The sequence below is a fragment of the Scyliorhinus torazame genome, chromosome 7 (assembly GCF_047496885.1).
Source record: "Scyliorhinus torazame isolate Kashiwa2021f chromosome 7, sScyTor2.1, whole genome shotgun sequence".
In the NCBI taxonomy this organism is placed as follows: domain Eukaryota; kingdom Metazoa; phylum Chordata; class Chondrichthyes; order Carcharhiniformes; family Scyliorhinidae; genus Scyliorhinus; species Scyliorhinus torazame.
The window spans coordinates 13,761,422-13,780,494 of NC_092713.1; the positions used below are offsets into that span (position 1 = coordinate 13,761,422).

The 19,073-nt window shown below is 52.6% G+C and overlaps 1 protein-coding gene across 1 annotated transcript in view; it reads left to right on the forward strand.

The window, feature by feature from the left end:
- The first annotated feature begins 8,715 nt into the window (after nucleotides 1-8,715).
- The window catches only part of uox (urate oxidase), a 45,646-nt gene continuing 35,288 nt past the window's right edge, over nucleotides 8,716-19,073 (forward strand). The window contains exon 1 of the mRNA XM_072510351.1: nucleotides 8,716-8,846. Coding sequence (XP_072366452.1) covers nucleotides 8,814-8,846 — 33 coding nt within the window. The 5' untranslated portion in view covers nucleotides 8,716-8,813. The remainder of the gene's footprint in view (nucleotides 8,847-19,073) is intronic.

A 19,073-nucleotide genomic window follows, 5' to 3' on the forward strand; every position in this document is an offset into this window, starting at 1 on the left:
TGATCTGTTGAGCTGCTCGCAGAAAAATACTTTTCTCTGTACCTCGGTACACGTGACAATAAACAAATCCAATCCAATCCAATCCAATCATCGCCACTATCCTTCACCTTGTCAAGGGCAAACTTCACAGCGGAGTGGACTTCGTCTACAGGATAGACGGAAAACTTTCCAACCTCAACAAGTCAATATCCAAGAAGAAAACGATACTGAGATTATGTGTAGAACTTCAGTACACAGATGACATCGCCATCCCCACCCACTCAGAAGCAATATTTTTTGCGTGCTACAGTGGACTAAACAGGGTCTGTCAATGCAGTTGATGAGGTGTCCCTTGAAGGGCAGTTTTTCATTGATCTGATTTCGGGTGAGCCCGATTATGAAAAGTGAAGAAGTCTTACTGACCACTTAGAACATAGAACATAGAACATTACAGCGCAGTACAAGCCCTTCGGCCTTCGATGTTGCGCCGACCTGTGAAACCACTCTAAAGCCCATCTACATTATTCCCTTATTGTCCATATGTCTATCCAATGACCATTTGAATGCCCTTAGTGTTGGCGAGTCCACTACTGTTGCAGGCAGGGCATTCCACGCCCTTACTACTCTCTGAGTAAAGAACCTACCTCTGACATCTGTCTTGTATCTATCTCCCCTCAATTTAAAGGTATGTCCCCTCGTGCTAGACATCACCATCCGAGGAAAAAGGCTCTCACTGTCCACCCTATCCAATCCTCTGATCATCTTGTATGCCTCAATTAAGTCACCTCTTAACCTTCTTGTGACAACAGTGATGGTGAAGCTGATACCATCAAAGACAGATGGACAATTCCAATGATGCTGAACGACACATTGATAAAATGCAAGCTTGACACAGGAGCGAGGGCCAACCTTCTCAGTCTGTCCGATTTGCACGGGTTGCGGGTTAAACCGAAAGTCGTCAGTCAAACGAGACGGCTGAAAGACTACAATAAGAAGGAGATTGCGATGCTGGGTGTATGTGAACTTGAAGCATGGGTAACAACAGAAGTAACATCGTACCGTTTTCAATTGTGGACATAGGAGCGGATGCGTGTGAGTCTCTGAACCCAGTTGAGCGGCTGTACACTCCAGACAGTGCTGCAACAGAGGATCATCATTGCTTTTAATAATTGACACTCTTTTTGGAGTTGTAAAGCTTGGAAATGCTGAATGTTAAATCGGCCACACTTGGAGTATAGTGTTCAATTCTGGTCGCCACACTACCAGAAGGATGTGGAGACTTTGGAGAGGGTACAGAAGAGATTTACCAGCATGTTGCCTGGTATGGAGGGCATTAGCTATGAGGAGAGGTTGAATAAACTTTGTTTGTTCTCACTGGAACGACGGAGGTTGAGGGGCGGCCTGATAGAGGTCTACAAAACTATGAGGGGCATAGACAGAGTGGATAGTCAGAGGCTTTTCCCCAGGGTAGAGGGGTCAATTACTAGGGGGCATAGGTTTAAGGTGAGAGGGGCAAGGCTTAGAGGAGAGGTACGAGGTAAGTATTTACACAGAGGGTAGTGGGTGCCTGGAACTCGCTACCGGAGGAGACGATAGTTTAAGGGGCACCTTGACAAATACATCAATAGGATGGGATTAGAGGGATACAGACCCTGGAAGTGTAGAAGGTTTTAGGTTAGACGGGCAGCATGGTCGGCGCAGGCTTGGAGGGCCGAAGGGCCTGTTCCTGAGCTGTATTTTTCTTTGCTCTTTGCTATTGTGACTGGCAACGAGATACAATGGCACAGCTATCCAATGAGATACAAGCAAAAACTAAAGTGGAGGACGGCAAACCGGAGGAAGAGATGGAAGAGCCAAAGGCAATTCCAGAATTAACAGTCTTCAAGAATGTGAATTTGCCCAGTGGTATGATTCAGGAGCATCACGGGCTTCAATTAACGCATCTACAAGATTTGAATGTTAAATGTTCAGAGCTTGAGCAGCCAATGAGCTTCACTCTGGGGTTTACGTTCGAGCCAAATGAGTATTTCACAAATGAGGTAGGCATGAAAGCATATTAGATAGAATCGCAGACTGACGAGTTCGACTTTTTATCTTTGATGAACCAGAAATCAGGGGATGCACAGGGTGCCAGGTCGACTGGAAGAAGGGCAAAATGTCGCACTGAAAACCATTAAAAACGAAGCAGAAGTATTAGGGGCGGGCGTTACAAAAACTGTACCAAATGACGCTTTCTTCAATTTCTTCAGTCCTCCTGAAGTTTCAGCGAATGGAGTGTTAGTGAAAGTTCCACAGCCAGAGTCGCCACTGACTTTGAAATGGGTCGCCTCTTGCGTGTACACGTAATTCCACGTGCGACATCGTACTTTACAGGAGAAGCCATTGCAGATGATAATAACTCCGAAGGTGAGAACTACGATGATGATTCCGAAGACCATGAGTACAATGAGGAAAGTGGAGACTCAGGTGGTGAGCCAGATGAGGATGACTATGAAGACGCTATTCAGCTGGTTTGGGGGGAGTGTCGAGGTGATCATGAGGGATGCGCAGCACAGCGATAAGTGTGAGAGCTCCGAGAGGGCGTATGCAGAGGCTGAAAGTGAGATCCCAGCAGCAGTCACATCAGGTGAGAACAACTCAACTGCGAACAGGCTGGTAACTGAAGAAATGATCCCCGTTCTGGAGAAACCGGCTCCAGGGGTGTACAATGAATCATCTCAGGCTGACGAAATGGTTCTGGTAGCAGCTACCCCAATACTCGAGGGCAGTCCACCAAAAGACCTGCGAGAAGAGCAGATGGATGCATCTGTTTGCAGTTCTACAATGAAAGGTGACACATATATCATTCTATCATAGAATCATAGAATTTACAGTGCAGAAGAACATAGAACATAGAAAAATACAGCACAGAACAGGCCCTTCGGCCCACGATGTTGTGCCGAACCTTTGTCCTAGATTAATCATAGATTATTATTGAATTTACAGTGCAGAAGGAGACCATTCGGCCCATTGAGTCTGCACTGGCTCTTGGAAAGAGCACCCTATCCAAAGTCAACACCTCCACCCAACACTAAGGGCAATTTTGGACACTAAGGGCAATTTATCATGGCCAATCCACCTAACCTGCACATCTTTGGACTGTGGGAGGAAACCGGAGCACCCGGAGGAAACCCACGCAGACATGGGGAGAAAATGCAGACTCCGCACAGACAGTGACCCAAGCCGGAATCGAACCTGGGACCGTGGAGCTGTGAAGCAATTGTGCTATCCACAATGCTACCGTGCTGCCCTTAAGAACAAATAAATCTACACTATATAATTTTACCGTAATCTATGTACCTATCCAATAGCTGCTTGAAGGCCCCTAATGTTTCCGACTCAACGATTTCCACAGGCAGTGCATTCCATGCCCCACTGCTCTCTGGGTAAAGAACCTACCTCTGACATCCCCCCTATATCTTCCATCATTCACCTTAAATTTATGTCCCCTTGTAATGGTTTGTTCCACCCGGGGAAAAAGTCTCTGACTGTCTACTCTATCCCCCTGATCATCTTATAAACCTCTATCAAGTCGCCCCTCATCCTTCTCCGTTCTAATGAGAAAAGGCCTAGCACCCTCAACCTTTCCTCGTAAGACCTACTCTCCATTCCAGGCAACATCCTGGTAAATCTCCTTTGCACCTTTTCCAAAGCTTCCACATCCTTCCTAAAATGAGGCGACCAGAACTGTACACAGTACTCCAAATGTGGCCTTACCAAAGTTTTGTGCAGCTGCATCATCACCTCACGGCTCTTAAATTCAATCCCTCTGTTAATGAACGCTAGCACACCACAGGCCTTCTTCACAGCTCTATCCACCTGAGTGGCAACTTTCAAAGATGTATGAACATAGACCCCAAGATCTCTCTGCTCCTCCACATTGCCAAGAACTCTACTGTTAACTCTGTATTCCGCATTCATATTTGTCCTTCCAAAATGTACAACCTCACACTTTTCAGGGTTAAACTCCATCTGCCACTTCTCAGCCCAGCTCTGCATCCTATCTATGTCTCTTTGCAGCCGACAACAGCCCTCCTCACTATCCACAACTCCACCAATCTTCGTATTGTCTCCAAATTTACTGACCCACCCTTCAGCTCCCTCATCCAAGTCATTAATGAAAATCACAAACAGCAGATGACCCAGAACTGATCCCTGCGGTACGCCACTGGTAACTGGGATCCAGGCTGAATATTTGCCATCCACCACCACTCTCTGACTTCTATCGGTTAGCCAGTTTGTTATCCAACTGGCCAAATTTCCCACTATCCCATGCCTCCTTACTTTCTGCATAAGCCTACCATGGGGAACCTTATCAAATGCCTTACTAAAATCCATGTACACTACATCCACTGCTTTACCTTCATCCACATGCTTGGTCACCTCCTCAAAGAATTCAATAAGACTTGTAAGGCAAGACCTACCCCTCACAAATCCGTGCTGACTATCCCTAATCAAGCAGTGTCTTTCCAGATGCTCAGAATCCTATCCTTCGGCACCCTTTCCATTACTTTGCCTACCACCGAAGTAAGACTAACTGGCCTGTAATTCCCAGGGTTATCCCTAGTCCCTTTTTTGAACAGGGGCATGACATTCGCCACTCTCCAACCTCCTGGTACCACCCCTGTTGACAGTGAGGACGAAAAGATCATTGCCAATGGCTCTGCAATTTCATCTCTTGCTTCCCATAGAATCCTTGGATATATCCCATCAGGCCCGGGGGACTTGTCTATCCTCAAGTTTTTCAAAATGCCCAACACATCTTCCTTCCTAACAAGTATTTCCTCGAGCTTACCAATCTGTTTCACACTGTCCTCTCCAACAATATGGCCCCTCTCATTTGTAAATACAGCAGAAAAGTACTCGTTCAAGACCTCTCCTATCTCTTCAGACTCAATACACAATCTCCCGCTACTGTCCTTGATCGGACCTACCCTCGCTCTAGTCATTCTCATATTTCTCACGTATGTGTAGAAGGAGGCCATTCGGCCCATCGAGTCTGCACCGCACCTTGGAAAGAGCGACTTACTTAAGCCCACGCCTCCACCCCATCCCCGTAACCCAGTAACCCCACCTAACCTTTTGGACACCAAGGGGCAATTTAGCACGGTCAATCCACCTAACCTGCACATCTTTGGACTGCGGGGGGAAACCGGAGCACCCGGAGGAAACCCACGCACACACAGGGAGAACGTGCAGACTCCGCACAGACAGTCACCCAAGCCGGGAATCGAACCTGGGACCCTGAAGCTGTGAAGCAACAGTGCTAACCACTGGCCAACGGTGCCACCCCTATCAGATGAGGATGAGCCACCAATCGGCTCTTCAGCAAAAGACATCATCACATCAAGTGAGGACGAGCCACCAATTGGGGCTCAAAGACAAAATGAAGGAGCGGCACCCAACGTTGGGAACGTTGACCCAGCCCAGACCCCAGGGAGCGAGGCTCAGGGAGCGAGGCCCAGGGAGCGAGGCTCAGGGAGCGAGGCCCAGGGAGCGAGGCTCAGGGAGCGAGGCTCAGGGAGCGAGGCCCAGGGAGCGAGGCTCAGGGAGCGAGGCTCAGGGAGCGAGGCTCAGGGAGCGAGGCTCAGGGAGCGAGGCCCAGGGAGCGAGGCCCAGGGAGCGAGGCCCAGGGAGCGAGGCTCAGGGAGCGAGGCTCAGGGAGCGAGGCCCAGGGAGCGAGGCCCAGGGAGCGAGGCTCAGGGAGCGAGGCCCAGGGAGCGAGGCTCAGGGAGCGAGGCCCAGGGAGCGAGGCTCAGGGAGCGAGGCTCAGGGAGCGAGGCCCAGTGAGCGAGGCCCAGGGAGCGAGGCTCAGGGAGCGAGGCTCAGGGAGCGAGGCCCAGGGAGCGAGGCTCAGGGAGCGAGGCTCAGGGAGTGAGGCTCAGGGAGCGAGGCCCAGGGAGCGAGGCTCAGGGAGCGAGGCTCAGGGAGCGAGGCCCAGGGAGCGAGGCCCAGGGAGCGAGGCTCAGGGAGCGAGGCCCAGGGAGCGAGGCCCAGGGAGCGAGGCTCAGGGAGCGAGGCTCAGGGAGCGAGGCTCAGGGAGCGAGGCTTGCCAGACTGCCCCTGAAGTTGCACACTTGACTGCAACCGCACAATCATCCAAAAGCATGCTGACACTGGACATTTCACCAGGTGTGGGGCACGCAACTCAGCGTGCGGACATAACCAGGGATCAATCAAAACTCATCGGTCCAGCTAAGGCTCTGAAAGCAGCTATGGTGGCGGGAGAGCCAGGGTCAGCTTGCACAGCAGACAACCCACAAGCAACTAGCCCCATGGCGCAGTCCAGCAACCCACAAGCAACTAGCCCCATGGTGCAGTCCAGCGACCCACAAGCAACTAGCCCCGTGGCACAGTCCAGCAACCCACAAGCAACTAGCCCCATGGCGCAGTCCAGCGACCCACAAGCAACTAGCCCCATGGTGCAGTCCAGCGACCCACAAGCAACTAGCCCCATGGTGCAGTCCAGCGACCCACAAGCAACTAGCCCCATGGTGCAGTCCAGTGACCCACAAGCAACTAGCCCCACGGCACAGTCCAGCGACCCACAAGCAACTAGCCCCGTGGCGCAGTCCATGACGGGTGCCACCAAAGCAAAAAAGAAAAAGAGGCGTGGTCAGAGGGTCCCTCCCATGAAAAGGAAGGAGAGGGGAGGATACCGTGGCTCGCACCCGCGGTATTGAAGAGGAAGACATCGGCAATGCGCCCGACAGGCCTGAAAGCACACAGCGACGCAGCAAGAAGCATCGCGGTAGAAAATTTTAAAAGCTGCTCACGCAGGGAAGACCAGCAAGAAAACCCGTCGTCCGGGCGCATCGCGTCAGAAGGTCAATCAAGCTGATAATACAAAAGGGATTGGCCAGAAAACCGGTCGTCCAGAAGTTAAAGCGACATCGAGCAGCCGATAAATGTTCAGAAGACCAACGGGGCGATGTGGTCGCGAATGTGCAATAGGCTGTGCACCAGGGACATGTTTAAAATCATCAGGCAGATCACGTTGTGTGAAGTACCATTGCACCTGTACACATGACATGTGTAAATTTATAATGCAGATCATGTTTTGTAAGACACAGTTATACTTGAATGTAAATGTTAACAGTTCCAGAGGAAGGGGAATGTGGTGATATGCCTGTGCACGGTACTGTATATAGTTAGCAATGCGACCTCCAACCAGCTGGTGGCGATAGAGATCCGTCACGTGACTCAGGATGCCCACCAGTCAGTGGTACGATGTACGAGAGGATAGTCACACTTAGAGTAGCTCCACGAGAATTCACTGAATTCCTTTAGTAGCCATCGTCTGTATCATAGTTCGTTAGTTGTCGTTCCACATGCCTGTTAGTAAATCATCATCCTAGTTAAACAGCTACATGTTCTGTGTACAGCATTACTCTGGTTAAATCACAGAACATAACAAACACAAGGTCAAATGGGTTTTCCTCTCACCAGCTTCTACAGGCTGCTCAGGGTGAAAAAGACACTGATTTATGGTGATTGGCGAAAAATAGAAAAGGCAAAAAGAATAAAATGCAAAGAGAAAATGCATATTTTCCCAGGCAGCATGGTAGCGCGAGTGGACAGCACTGTGGCTTCACAGCGCCAGGGTCCCAGGTTCGATTCCCCGCTGGGTCACTGTCTGTGCGGAGTCTGCACATCCTCCCCGTGTCTGCGTGGGTTTCCTCCGGGTGCTCCGGTTTCCTCCCACAGTCCAAAGATGTGTGGGTTAGGTGGATTGGCCGTGATAAATTGCCCTCAGTGTCCAAAAAGGTTAGGGGGGTTATTGGGTTACGGGGATAGGGTGGAAGTGAGGGTTTAGTGTGGGTCGGTGCAGAATCAATGGGCCGAATGGCCTCCTTCTGCACTGTATGTTCTATGTTCATATTGAGGAAAATATCTTTTCCACAGCAAGTGGTGTGGCTCTGACGCTGCCTAAGAGCATTTTAGAGGCAGATTTATTCATAAATGGTAAAATCGAACGGGCAATTACCTAAAGTGAATCTACTGAATTACAGGGAAAAGGCAGGGGAGTGGGACCCGGTTGAGTAATTCTTACACCGAGTTGTCGTTTTCCCGGAGCCGGGTAGACTGAGCAAGGAATATTCCCGAATTCCCCTTCCCGCCTTGAGAGTGAAAATCCAGGCCACTTTTTCGAAACCCTCACTGCTTTGAGAATACATTTGGATGGCACAGAGGCATAGTGGTTAGCACTGCTGCCTCACAGCTCCAGGGCTCCGGGTTCAATTCCCGGCTTGGGTCACTATCTGTGCGGAGTCTGCACATCCTCCCCGTGTCTGCGTGGGTTTCCTCCGGGTGCTCTGGTTTCCTCCCACAGTCCAAAGATGTGCAGGTCAGGTGGACTGGCCAAGCCAAAATTGCCCCTTGGTTTCCAAAAGAATAGGTTGGATTACGGGGATAGGACAGAGTGTCGGGCTAGGTTAGGTGCTCTTTCAGAGGGTCGGCGCAGACTCGATGGACTGAATGGCCTCCTTCTGCACTGTAAGTGTTCTATGATACAGGGCTGTGTGTGGACCAAGAGTTAGAAAGTGGGATAACTCTTTCCCGGCCAGCATGAACTCAATGGGCCGAGTGGACTCAATCTGTGCCTTTAATTTTTTTTATTATAGCAGCGTGAGGTCCAAAAAATTCCAACCTATTTTCCCAACTCTTTGCTCAGAATGAAAGCGTCAACGTTAATTATTAACTACAGGGCAAAGTGACCACTAAACAGACAGAAGCCAAGTTTACCAGAATCACTGCATCCCATCGGACAGGAACATCGCCTGGATTTAAGGAAAATGTCCAACTCATACTATGCAGATTATAAAAAGGTAAGTCATGGAAAATGTACATTGTTGTTTCTTTATCAATACTTCTCGCCAAATGAATGTAGCTGTGGTCTTATTTTCGAATATGATTTCGAAGGCAATTATTTGCTGGGGTGAATGGCAGTTATCACTGCATCGTCCGCCCTGGGAGGTGGCTCTGCGGGGTGGGGGTGGGGCAGTCGAATGTGGGGCGCCGTTCAAAAGATCCATCAACTTTGGCCGGACCGCAATGCCGGTGATGACGTTGGGCTAAGCAGTCACACGCCAGGTGGCTCTCCTCCCACGGATCCGGAAAAGAATCACCTTTTAACAAAAACATGCCCAAAAACCCAATGATTTGTTCCCCAAACTTTAAGAGGACGGGGGGGGGGGGGGCAGAAAGAGAGAGGAAAACGATAGGAAATAGCCATTCGGGGGGCCGCACGGAGATCAGAATGGAGGCAGTCGGACGAGCTGATCAGCGCACGAGATGGCAGAGCGCAAGTTTCTCAGGAGCGAATAGGGTAGAACAGCCAAGCACCCCCCCCCCCCCTTTGATGCATTATCAATTAGGACGAGGTGAGAGTAGAGAGTAATCAAGGCTTTATTACGCAGAGATGTGTGGCCTCCTACAGCTGCTGCCAAAATGGCTGCAGCTCGGTGTGCACACACATTTATACTCTGCCTACTGGGCGGAGCCAGCAGGCAGGGATCTACCCCCGTACCTGTAGTATACGAGATACAAACAGTGGTGACTACCACACCCCTCACCGGGAACACATCCCGGGGGTGGATCCTTCTCAGAAGCACTGAGGGAGCACCGGCAGGAGACTAAACAGACACACAGGCCGCAGTGAAAAACGTGGTGGTCGAAACCCTGGCACAAATGCAGATCGCTCTGAGCAGGGCCAAAAGAAGCCACCATCAAGGACCTATACTTGTGAGTTCTTTCACTTTAATACTTTGACTAGTGGACCTCCGGTTGCGGCGATGCGGAGCTAAGCCGCACATTTCGGCGGCTCCCGCTAGAACGGACCTTTGGGCTCTCCAGAGGAGCCCCAACGGAAATTTTTCGACCACTTCCCGTGTGGGAAGGTGAGAGCACGGTCCCCCTTCCATTGTGTATGGAGGGGACCAGAAGTGGAGCAGGGGAAAAAGCGGGTTTGGAGCTGCGGCAGAAATGAGGGGGAAAAAACAAGATGGCGGAGGGCGGAGATCGAGCAGCATGGGGGCAGGATCAGCAGGAGTTGCTCAGGCGCTGCGTGGAGGAGCTTAAAAAAGAGGTCTGGCGCCACTGCTGACGGCGATCGAGGGGCTGAAGGAGACCCAGAAGGCCCAGGAGGCAGAGATCCGAGAGGTGAGGGACAAAACCACCGAGAACGAGGACGAGAACTTGGGCCTGGCGGTGAAGATGGAGGCGCACGAGGCGCAGCACACGAGGTGGGCCGAAAGATTCGAGGACGTGGAGAACAGGTCGAGGAGGAAAAACCTTCGCATTCTGGGTCTCCCTGAAGGGGTGGAGGGGGCCGATGCCGGGGCGTATGAGAGCACGATGCTCCATTCGCTGATGGGTGCGGAGGCCTCTCCGAGCCCCCTGGAGCTAGATGGGGCTCACCGGGTCCTGGCGAGGAGACCCAAGGCCGGCGAGCCGCCAAGGGCGATAGTGGTGAGGTTTCATCGTTTCGCGGACAAAGAGTGTGTCCTGAGATGGGCCAAGGAGGAGCGGAGCAGTAGATGGGAGAATGCGGTGATCCGAGTCTACCAGGGCTGGAGCGCGGAGGTGGCAAAGAGGAGAGCTGGCTTCAACCGGGCCAAGGCGGTGCTGCATAGGAAGGGGTGAGATTCGGAATGCTGCAGCCAGCGCGACTGTGGGTCACATTTCAGGATCGACACCACTACTTTGAAACGCCTGAAGAGGCTTGGACCTTTATCCTAACGGAAAAATTGGACTCAAACTGAGGGTCTGTGGTTTTGGGGAGATGTCGATTGTATACAGGGTTTTAAATATGTGTAAGGAATGTTCCACGGGTGGGGCGATGGATGGGGATGGGGGAAGAGAGTTGATGGGGAGACTGTAAGGAATGTGGGCGCCGGTGCTGGAGGGAGGGGAGGCCCGGGGATGGGGGAATTGGGATAAGGCCGCAACAGGAGCTGCGCCACAGGGGGCAGGGCTGGCTCAGGAAAGCGTGGGCTTTTTCCCGCGTTAGGGAAGGGCGGAGGGGGGGGGGTGGAGGAGCGCAAGGAGGAGGGGGGTTTCCACACGGAGGGGGGGGGGGAGTCAACGGGAAGGCGGGGGAAGCCGGGGTCAGCAGGTGTCAGCTGACTTACGGAAGTGTTATGGGGGAGCAAAAGAGCTAGATCTGGATCTAGCCGGGGTGGGGGGGGGGGGGGGGGGTGGGGGTGGGGAGATAGGGTTGCTGCTGCATTGGCCGAGGGGGAACTGAAAATGGAAGAGGTGGTCGGGGCGGGGGTTCCCCGTCTGGAGGACTGGAGGGTGCGGGAGGCGCGGGCACGGGACTGGCCTAAAACAGGAGATGGCTAGTCAGCAGTGGGGTGGCTAGTCGGCAGGGGGGGGTTTGGCAGGCGGGGGTGGGAAGACCCCCAATCCGGCTTGTCATGATATTCAAACACACACATCATGATGGACACACCAACAGGCAAATCAGAGCACAAAACACCACAACCAATCACACACAAGAACACCAACCACATAAAAAGCACGAGCACGACACCTGGTGGTCAGTAGGTCTGGGGACAAAGACATGGAGAAGAGCTGTTACAAAATCACAAACAGGGAATCCCCACGTGCAGAGTGTCAAGACAAAACTGTACATAGTAAGTTGAAATAAAATAGCGTTGTACCATATACAACCGTGTTGGCTCATCTGTGTGTCAGAACACCCAACACCACATGGTACAGGAGTGGATCGATACCTGCCAACTAACCTGCCATTCTGGACATGGACCGCACCGACAAACCGCAGCCGTTGCAAGTCGCGGGGAACCTAGGTACCAATTGGAAGCTCTTCAGGCAGCGATTTGACCTGTACATCCGTGCCACCGAAAAACAGAGTGCCTCGGATGAAACGAAGATTGCAATGCTCCTCTTCTACGCAGGTCAGCACGCCCTCGACGTCTTCAACTCACTGGTGTTCGAAGAAGGCGAAAACCAATCCAAATATGACACGGTCATCCTCAAACTGGACCAGCACTTTAAAGTTGACGTAAATGAAAGTTTTGAAAGATACCTCTTTCAGCAACGCCTGCAAGGTAAGGAGGAGCTTTTTCAACCCTTTTTGACGCACCTCCGGATTCTAGCGCAGTCCTGCGGTTACGGCACCACCACAGAGTCCATGATCAGGGACCAGATTGTTTTTGGCGTTGCCTCTAGTGGCCTACGCCAGCAGCTTCTTAAAATAAAAAGCCTCACCTTAGCATCTGCTGTGGAAGCCTGTGTCCTCCACGAAAATGCTACCTGCCGTTTTGCCCGATTTCAGGCGTCCGAGTTGGCACGGAGGGGGTCCCCAGCCGTCGAATCGGCAAGCCAGGCCGCCCACGACGTCGAACGCATCCAGGCCGTCGATTACTTCCCGACCCACGGCCCGGACGACAGCGGCCGCTTCCCACGCTTTTCGCGGTCTCCCGCGCTGGTGCGCGCCAAAAATAACGGCCACATCGAGGGACGCACTGCGCAGGCGCGCCCACCGCAAGATCGCACTGCGCATGCGCAGTGGCGCAACGAACGCCGTGACGTCATGACGTGCGGCAATTGTGGAGCTCTACATTTAAAAGGGCAATGTCCTGCAAAAAACCGACAGTGCCTCAGATGTGGCAAGATGGGCCACTACGCTGCCCACTGTCGTTCGGCTCAACCCATGGATCCGGCACATCCCCGACAATCTCGCAGACAAGTCAGGACCGTCCAGCCCACGCATCAAGACTTCCAGTTAAGTGATGCAGATGACCAGGATGCCTTCCGCGTTTCCGTCATCGATGTCAACAAGGTCAATGCCATCAATCCAGCCGATGAGTGGTGTGCCACCCTGACGGTCAACCCGAACTCGTCACAAGCCCATTAGACTGGACTTATAATACCGTTCATATGTCTAACAAGTTGCACAATTTTACATGATAACCTGTTGTTGTTTATCGTTCCAGATATCGTCTGACTGGACAACTGTTCAAGTTTTTTTTTCTCTCGTTCGCATTCATGTTATGTTATGGTACAACTTGGTTCATGTGACGCACCCGATATCGCCCCATGTAAATAGTTCCATCATATGCACATGCTGTACACGACACACACACACTCTTAGATGCACTCACGACGCGATCATATTTATTACCACGTAGGCACATATCTTTGTAAAAAGGGGGGATGTCATGATATTCAAACACACACATCATGATGGACACACCAACAGGCAAATCAGAGCACACAACACCACAACCAATCACACACAAGAACACCAACCACATAAAAAGCACGAGCACGACACCTGGTGGTCAGTAGGTCTGGGGACAAAGACACGGAGAAGAGCTGTTACAAAATCACAAACAGGGAATCCCCACGTGCAGAGTGTCAAGACAAAACTGTACATAGTAAGTTTAAATAAAATAGCGTTGTACCATATACAACCATGTTGGCTCATCTGTGTGTCAGAACACCCAACACCACACGGCTGATAACGTGGAATGTGAGGGGCCTAAATGGGCCGGTTAAGAGGGCCCGAGTGCTCGGGTACTTAAAGGGACTGAAGGCAGACGTGGTCATGCTTCAGGAGACACATCTGAAGGTGGCAGACCAGGTCAGGTTAAGGAAGGGATGGGTAGGACAGGTATTCCATTTGGGGCTGGATGAGAAGAACAGAGGGGTGGCAATAGCGGTGGGGAAGCGGGTGTCGTTTGAGGCCAAGAACATAGTAGCGGACAATGGACTCTTAGGGAGAAGAGAGAGGTCAGGGAAAGGGAGAGGTTAGTGGGGGAGATTTTAAGAGTGGACAGGAGATATGCAGAGGCCCCTGAAGAGGGACTACTTAGGGAGAGGCGAAGTATCCAGGCGGAATTCGACCTGTTGACCACATTGAAGGCAGAGGCACAGTGGAGGAAAGCACAGGGGGCGACGTATGAGTATGGGGAGAAGGCGAGCCGGATGCTGGCACATCAGCTCCGTAAGAGGATGGCAGCGAGGGAGATAGGTGGAGTCAAGGATGGAAGGGGAACTACGGTGCGGAGTGCGGTGAAAGTAAATGAGGCATTTAAGGCCTTCTATGAGGAGCTGTACAGATCCTAGCCCCCAGTGGGGGAAGAGGGGATGCGACGATTCTTGGACCAACTGAGGTTCCCGAGGGAGGAGGAGCAGGAGGTGGCTGGCTTGGGGGCGCCAATTGGGTTGGAGGAGTTGATTAAAGGACTGGGGAGCATGCAGGCGGGGAAGGCCCGGGACCGGATGGGTTCCCGGTTGAGTTCTATAGGAAGTACATTGACCTGTTAGCCCCGTTGCTGGTGAGGACTTTCAAGGAGGCAAGGGAGGGGGGGGGACCCTGCCCCCGACAATGTCTGAGGCGCTGATCTCTTTGATCCTGAAGCGAGAACGGTCAGCAGCAAGAACCCAGGGGGGGACGGGGGGGGGGGGGGAAGGGAGGGGGGGACATCTCTTTCGGGGGGGGGGGAGGTAGAAGGGTGGGCGGGGACGGTTTTGTTTCCTAGGGGCACTTGAGTAAGGAAATACATAAACATATGGGAAAGTCGATATGTGTGGGAGGAATCCAATGTACAAAGTTCTGTATTATGTTGAATTGATATGTTTATGTCTTGCTAGGCGACGTTTCCTTTCTTTTTTTTTCTGGGGCTGGGGTTTGAATGGTTGAAAATTTTTGTTGAAAAATTCTTAACAAACATATTTTCTTAAAAAATACTTTGACTTGTAAAACGAATAAGTAAGATTAGATTAAACTAACAATTGTTGTAATACACTACACTCTGGTCACGTCTTCACTCCAGCTGTTCTCCACACACACTGACCTAAGAAAGAGCAGGAAACTCCTCATATAGTTCCTGTTAGTGTTGCCATCTAGTGATCATCTGACTGTACATTAACCAATCATGTATTTACATATATGTGGTGAACCACTGTAATAGATGTAAGGTAGGACCTGCACTACAGGTTCGCTGGTAGCTCCTGCCGGCTGGCTCTGCCCGCGGAGAACTGTATAAATATGCGTGACCTCCAGTGCCCTGCCATTTCACCAGCTGCAGCAGGAGGCCACGCATCTGACTGTAATAAAGCCACAGTTGTCCCCAACTTTGGTCTTTGTGCAATTGATCGTGCATCAATTTATTACAGTCAGATTTTCCACAGAATGGAGATCAGAATTAAACCCGATCGCCTGCAGCTGGATCCGCACTCGCCCGCGCCAGAAAAGACTTTTACTCACTGACTGGCATGTTTCGAGGCCTACATCAACGCGGCGGACCCCGCGCCAATAGAGGGTCAGATGATAAATGTCCTGTACTCCATACTGAGCTCCAGCGTGTTCCCGCTGATCCAAGACGCCACGAATCACACAAAAGCAATGGAACTCCTCAAAGAACACTACGCGCAGAAGACGAGCACGCTCTTCGCCAGGCATGTACTTGCCAGCCACTCGCAACTACCTGGTGACTCCATCGAAGACTTCTGGCGGGCCCTAATTCCACTCGTCTGGGACTGTGACTGTCAGGCCGTCACGGCCGCCGAACACTCAAATCTCCTCATGCGCGATGCTTTCGTGACGGAGATTGCGTCGGACCGCATCCGAGAACGATTGCTGGAAGGGGCCACGCTCGAACTGGCGGAGATGAAAACCTTGGCGTTCTCCATGACGGTCGCATCCCGTAACATACAGTCGTACCTCTCCCGCCGCGCTGCCCACCCTTCTACTCCTTCCTACCCCTCCTGGACCCCGCCGACGACCTCCTCAGCCGGGCCCCTGCCTTCACAATACGCCTGCGCCGCACGCCGATCCGCACACCCCGGGGGTCCCCGCTGCTACTTCTGCGGTCAGCAGAAGCACCCCCGCCAACACTGCCCGGCCCGCACTGTCGTTTGTCAAGCCTGCAGTAAAAAGGGCCACTTCGCGGCTGTGTGCCAGGCCCGCGCAGTCGCTGCGATCACGCCCGCTATCGCCCCCTCCCCCATGCCAGACGCACAATGGGAGCCGCCATCTTCTCCTCCCGGGCCCATGTGCGACCAATGGGCGCCGCCATCTTGTTCCCCTTCAGCCACGTGCGCCCCATGGACGCTGCCATCCTGTCCCGACCCCGCAATGTGCGCACCATGGGCGCCGCCATTTTGTCCCGACCCCGCAATGTGCGCACCATGGGCGCCGCCATCTTGGCCCCCACAGGGTCTCCAGACATCCCGACATCGGAACCGCACACACTCGCCACCCGAAGCATCCGATGGCGACCCGCAGCTCGCTTTGATGACGCTGGACCAATCTCGCCCGCACAACCTGGCCACCGCGCCGACGACGGTTAAAATCAACGGCCACGCGACCTCGTGCCTGCTGGACTCCGGGAGCACCGAAAGCTTCGTTCACCCAGATACGGTAAGGCGCTGCTCGCTCGCGGTCCACCCTGCCAATCAAAGGATCGCCATACAATCCGGATCCCACTCCGTCCCGATCCGAGGCTTTTGTACAGTCACCCTCACGGTCCAGGGTGTAGAATTTAGTAACTTCCGCCTCTATGTCCTTCCTAATCTCTGCGCTGCACTCCTGTTGGGCCTGGACTTCCAGTGCAACCTCCAGAGCCTCACCCTCAAATTCGGCGGGCCCTTACCCCCCCTTACCGTTTGCGGCCTCGCGACCCTCAAGGTCGATCCCCCCTGCCTTTTTGCCAATCTAACTGCGGATTGCAAGCCCGTTGCTACTAGGAGAAGATGGTACAGCACCCAGAACACGACCTTCATCAGGTCCGAAGTCCAGCGACTGCTTAAGGAGGGTATTATCGAGGCCAGCAACAGCCCCTGGAGAGCCCAAGAGGTAGTGGTTAAAACCGGGGAGAAACACAGGATGGGCGTGGACTACAGCCAGACCATCAATCGGTACACGCAGCTCGACGTGTACCCCCTCCCACGCATATCTGATATGGTTAATCAGATTGCGCAGTATCGGGTCTTCTCAACAATTGACCTGAAATCCGCCTACCACAAGCTCCCCATCCGGAAGTCGGACCGGCCGTACACGGCCTTCGAGGCAGACGGTCGCCTCTCTCACTTCCTTAGGGTCCCTTTTCGGTGTCACAAATGAGGTCTCGGTCTTCCAAAGAGAGATGGACCGAATGGTCGACCAGAACGGTTTGCGGGCCACCTTTCCGTACTTAGATAATGTCACCATCTGCGGCCATGACCAGCAGGACCACGATGCCAACCTCATTCTACCTCCCCCCCTACCCACAGAACTAAAACATAGTGGGAGTGGACTCCTTAGAGCTATCGACGCTGCCCCCCAGCGATTTGCTTCACTGGACAGATTTCACCCAGCCTGACTGCCCCTCTACGGAAGTTCAGGTCCACTAGGCCAAGGTTGCAGCTCTCAGTTCCAAGTCACTGCATAATGTCAAAATGGACCCTGCAGAAGAGAAATGGACACTGAGCAGTCCAAAGATGTGCGGGTTAGGTGGATTGGCCATGGTAAATTGCCCTTAGTGTCCAACATTGCCCTTAGTGTTGGGTGGGGTTACTGGGTTATGGGGATAGGGTGGAGCTGTGGACCTTGGGTAGGGTGCTCTTTCCAAGAGCCGGTGCAGACTCGATGGGCCGAATGGCCTCCTTCTGCACTGTAAATTCTGTGACAACTATGAAGACAGTGACCCAAGCTGGGAATCGATCCTGGGTCCCTGGCACTGTGCTTCCGTGCTTAGGGATTTGGGAGGTACTGCTGATATGGAGATAGCCTCTAGTCCATCTCTGTCCAATGGTGTTGGGTGTCAAAGTTGTGTCGCTGACTGGAGACATTGAGTAAATACAGACATTAATTAAAGAGCTGGAGTTACTGACTGTGAGAAGTAGATCTGGGGCTGGATTCTCTGTTTTTGGGACTATGTTTCCACACCGTCGTGAAAACTGTGGTCTTTTACGTCAGGACAACTGGTGCCTAAAGGCCACAGATTCACAGCCCTGCAGGGGGCTGGCAGGCAGCTGTCGTGGAGCTCGCAGCTCCAGCTGCCGATACGGCCCCCGCACTTCCGGGACAGAGGCTGCGCCTGCGCAAGGCGGCCTCCAGCGGCTGCGACATGCTCCATGGCGGACTCAGCCCGTGGACCTGGACTGGCAAAATAGCCGCCCCCTTCGGCCGCTCGCGCGCCCCGGAGCGCCGGTGCACATTGCCTCCAGCCCTGAATGAGGCCCCCCCCTGCCCGCCGATCGGCCCTCCCGCGCCGCGAGGAATTCGGCCGTTCGGGGATGGAGCATCGCGGTGGACACTCGGGGAGTACGCCGGTTTTCGGGGGGGGCGGAGAATTGAAGAACAAAACCGATTCTCCGCCCTGTCGCCGAATGTGATTCCGCCGTCAAGTTGCGGAGAATCCAGCCCTGATCTTTCCTTCTACTTATCTGCTTGTGCGAAATGGCTGGACGAAATTGATCACTTTCAGCAGTCTCCTTGATCATTGGCCATTGTGACGGAGAATACGGTCCGTGGATACTGGTCTGAACTGGGGCGAAGGTCCTATTGGGAAGAAGCAAGATAGCAGCCACCATTCTGAATTAAAGGTTTAATGTTGAAGATGTCCGATCTCAGTTACAAAGGATTGTGACCGTTACAGCTCAGAGGTTCATTGATGCGATCTCCACTCAGATAACCTTCAGAGCCGGGGGGGAGCTGCAGAGCTCGGTCTCCTTCGAATGTTGACTTGTGGCTCAATGTGGCTGCAAACAGTAAATGGGGGTGAATGGACTCGAGTTTAATGAGGGAACGTCAATACAGGAGCTCAAATTTAACCACTTACAGGCCGATGAAGATGTAAAACAAACCATTGAGGGAGAGAGCGGAGGCAAAGACAGTGCGGAAATGCAGGAATATTTTGCAGAGAATGTTTATGAGGTCTGGACTATTGGTTGATCATGTTTCAAACCTCAAGGTCTTGTGGATGGGCAACACTACTCTTCTCAATAGTGGCACATGTTCATGATTCTGGACTATAGTTACCAGAGCTCTCAGCATAGAGCCCTGCACACTGGAACATGTATTGTGCATTGAGCTATTC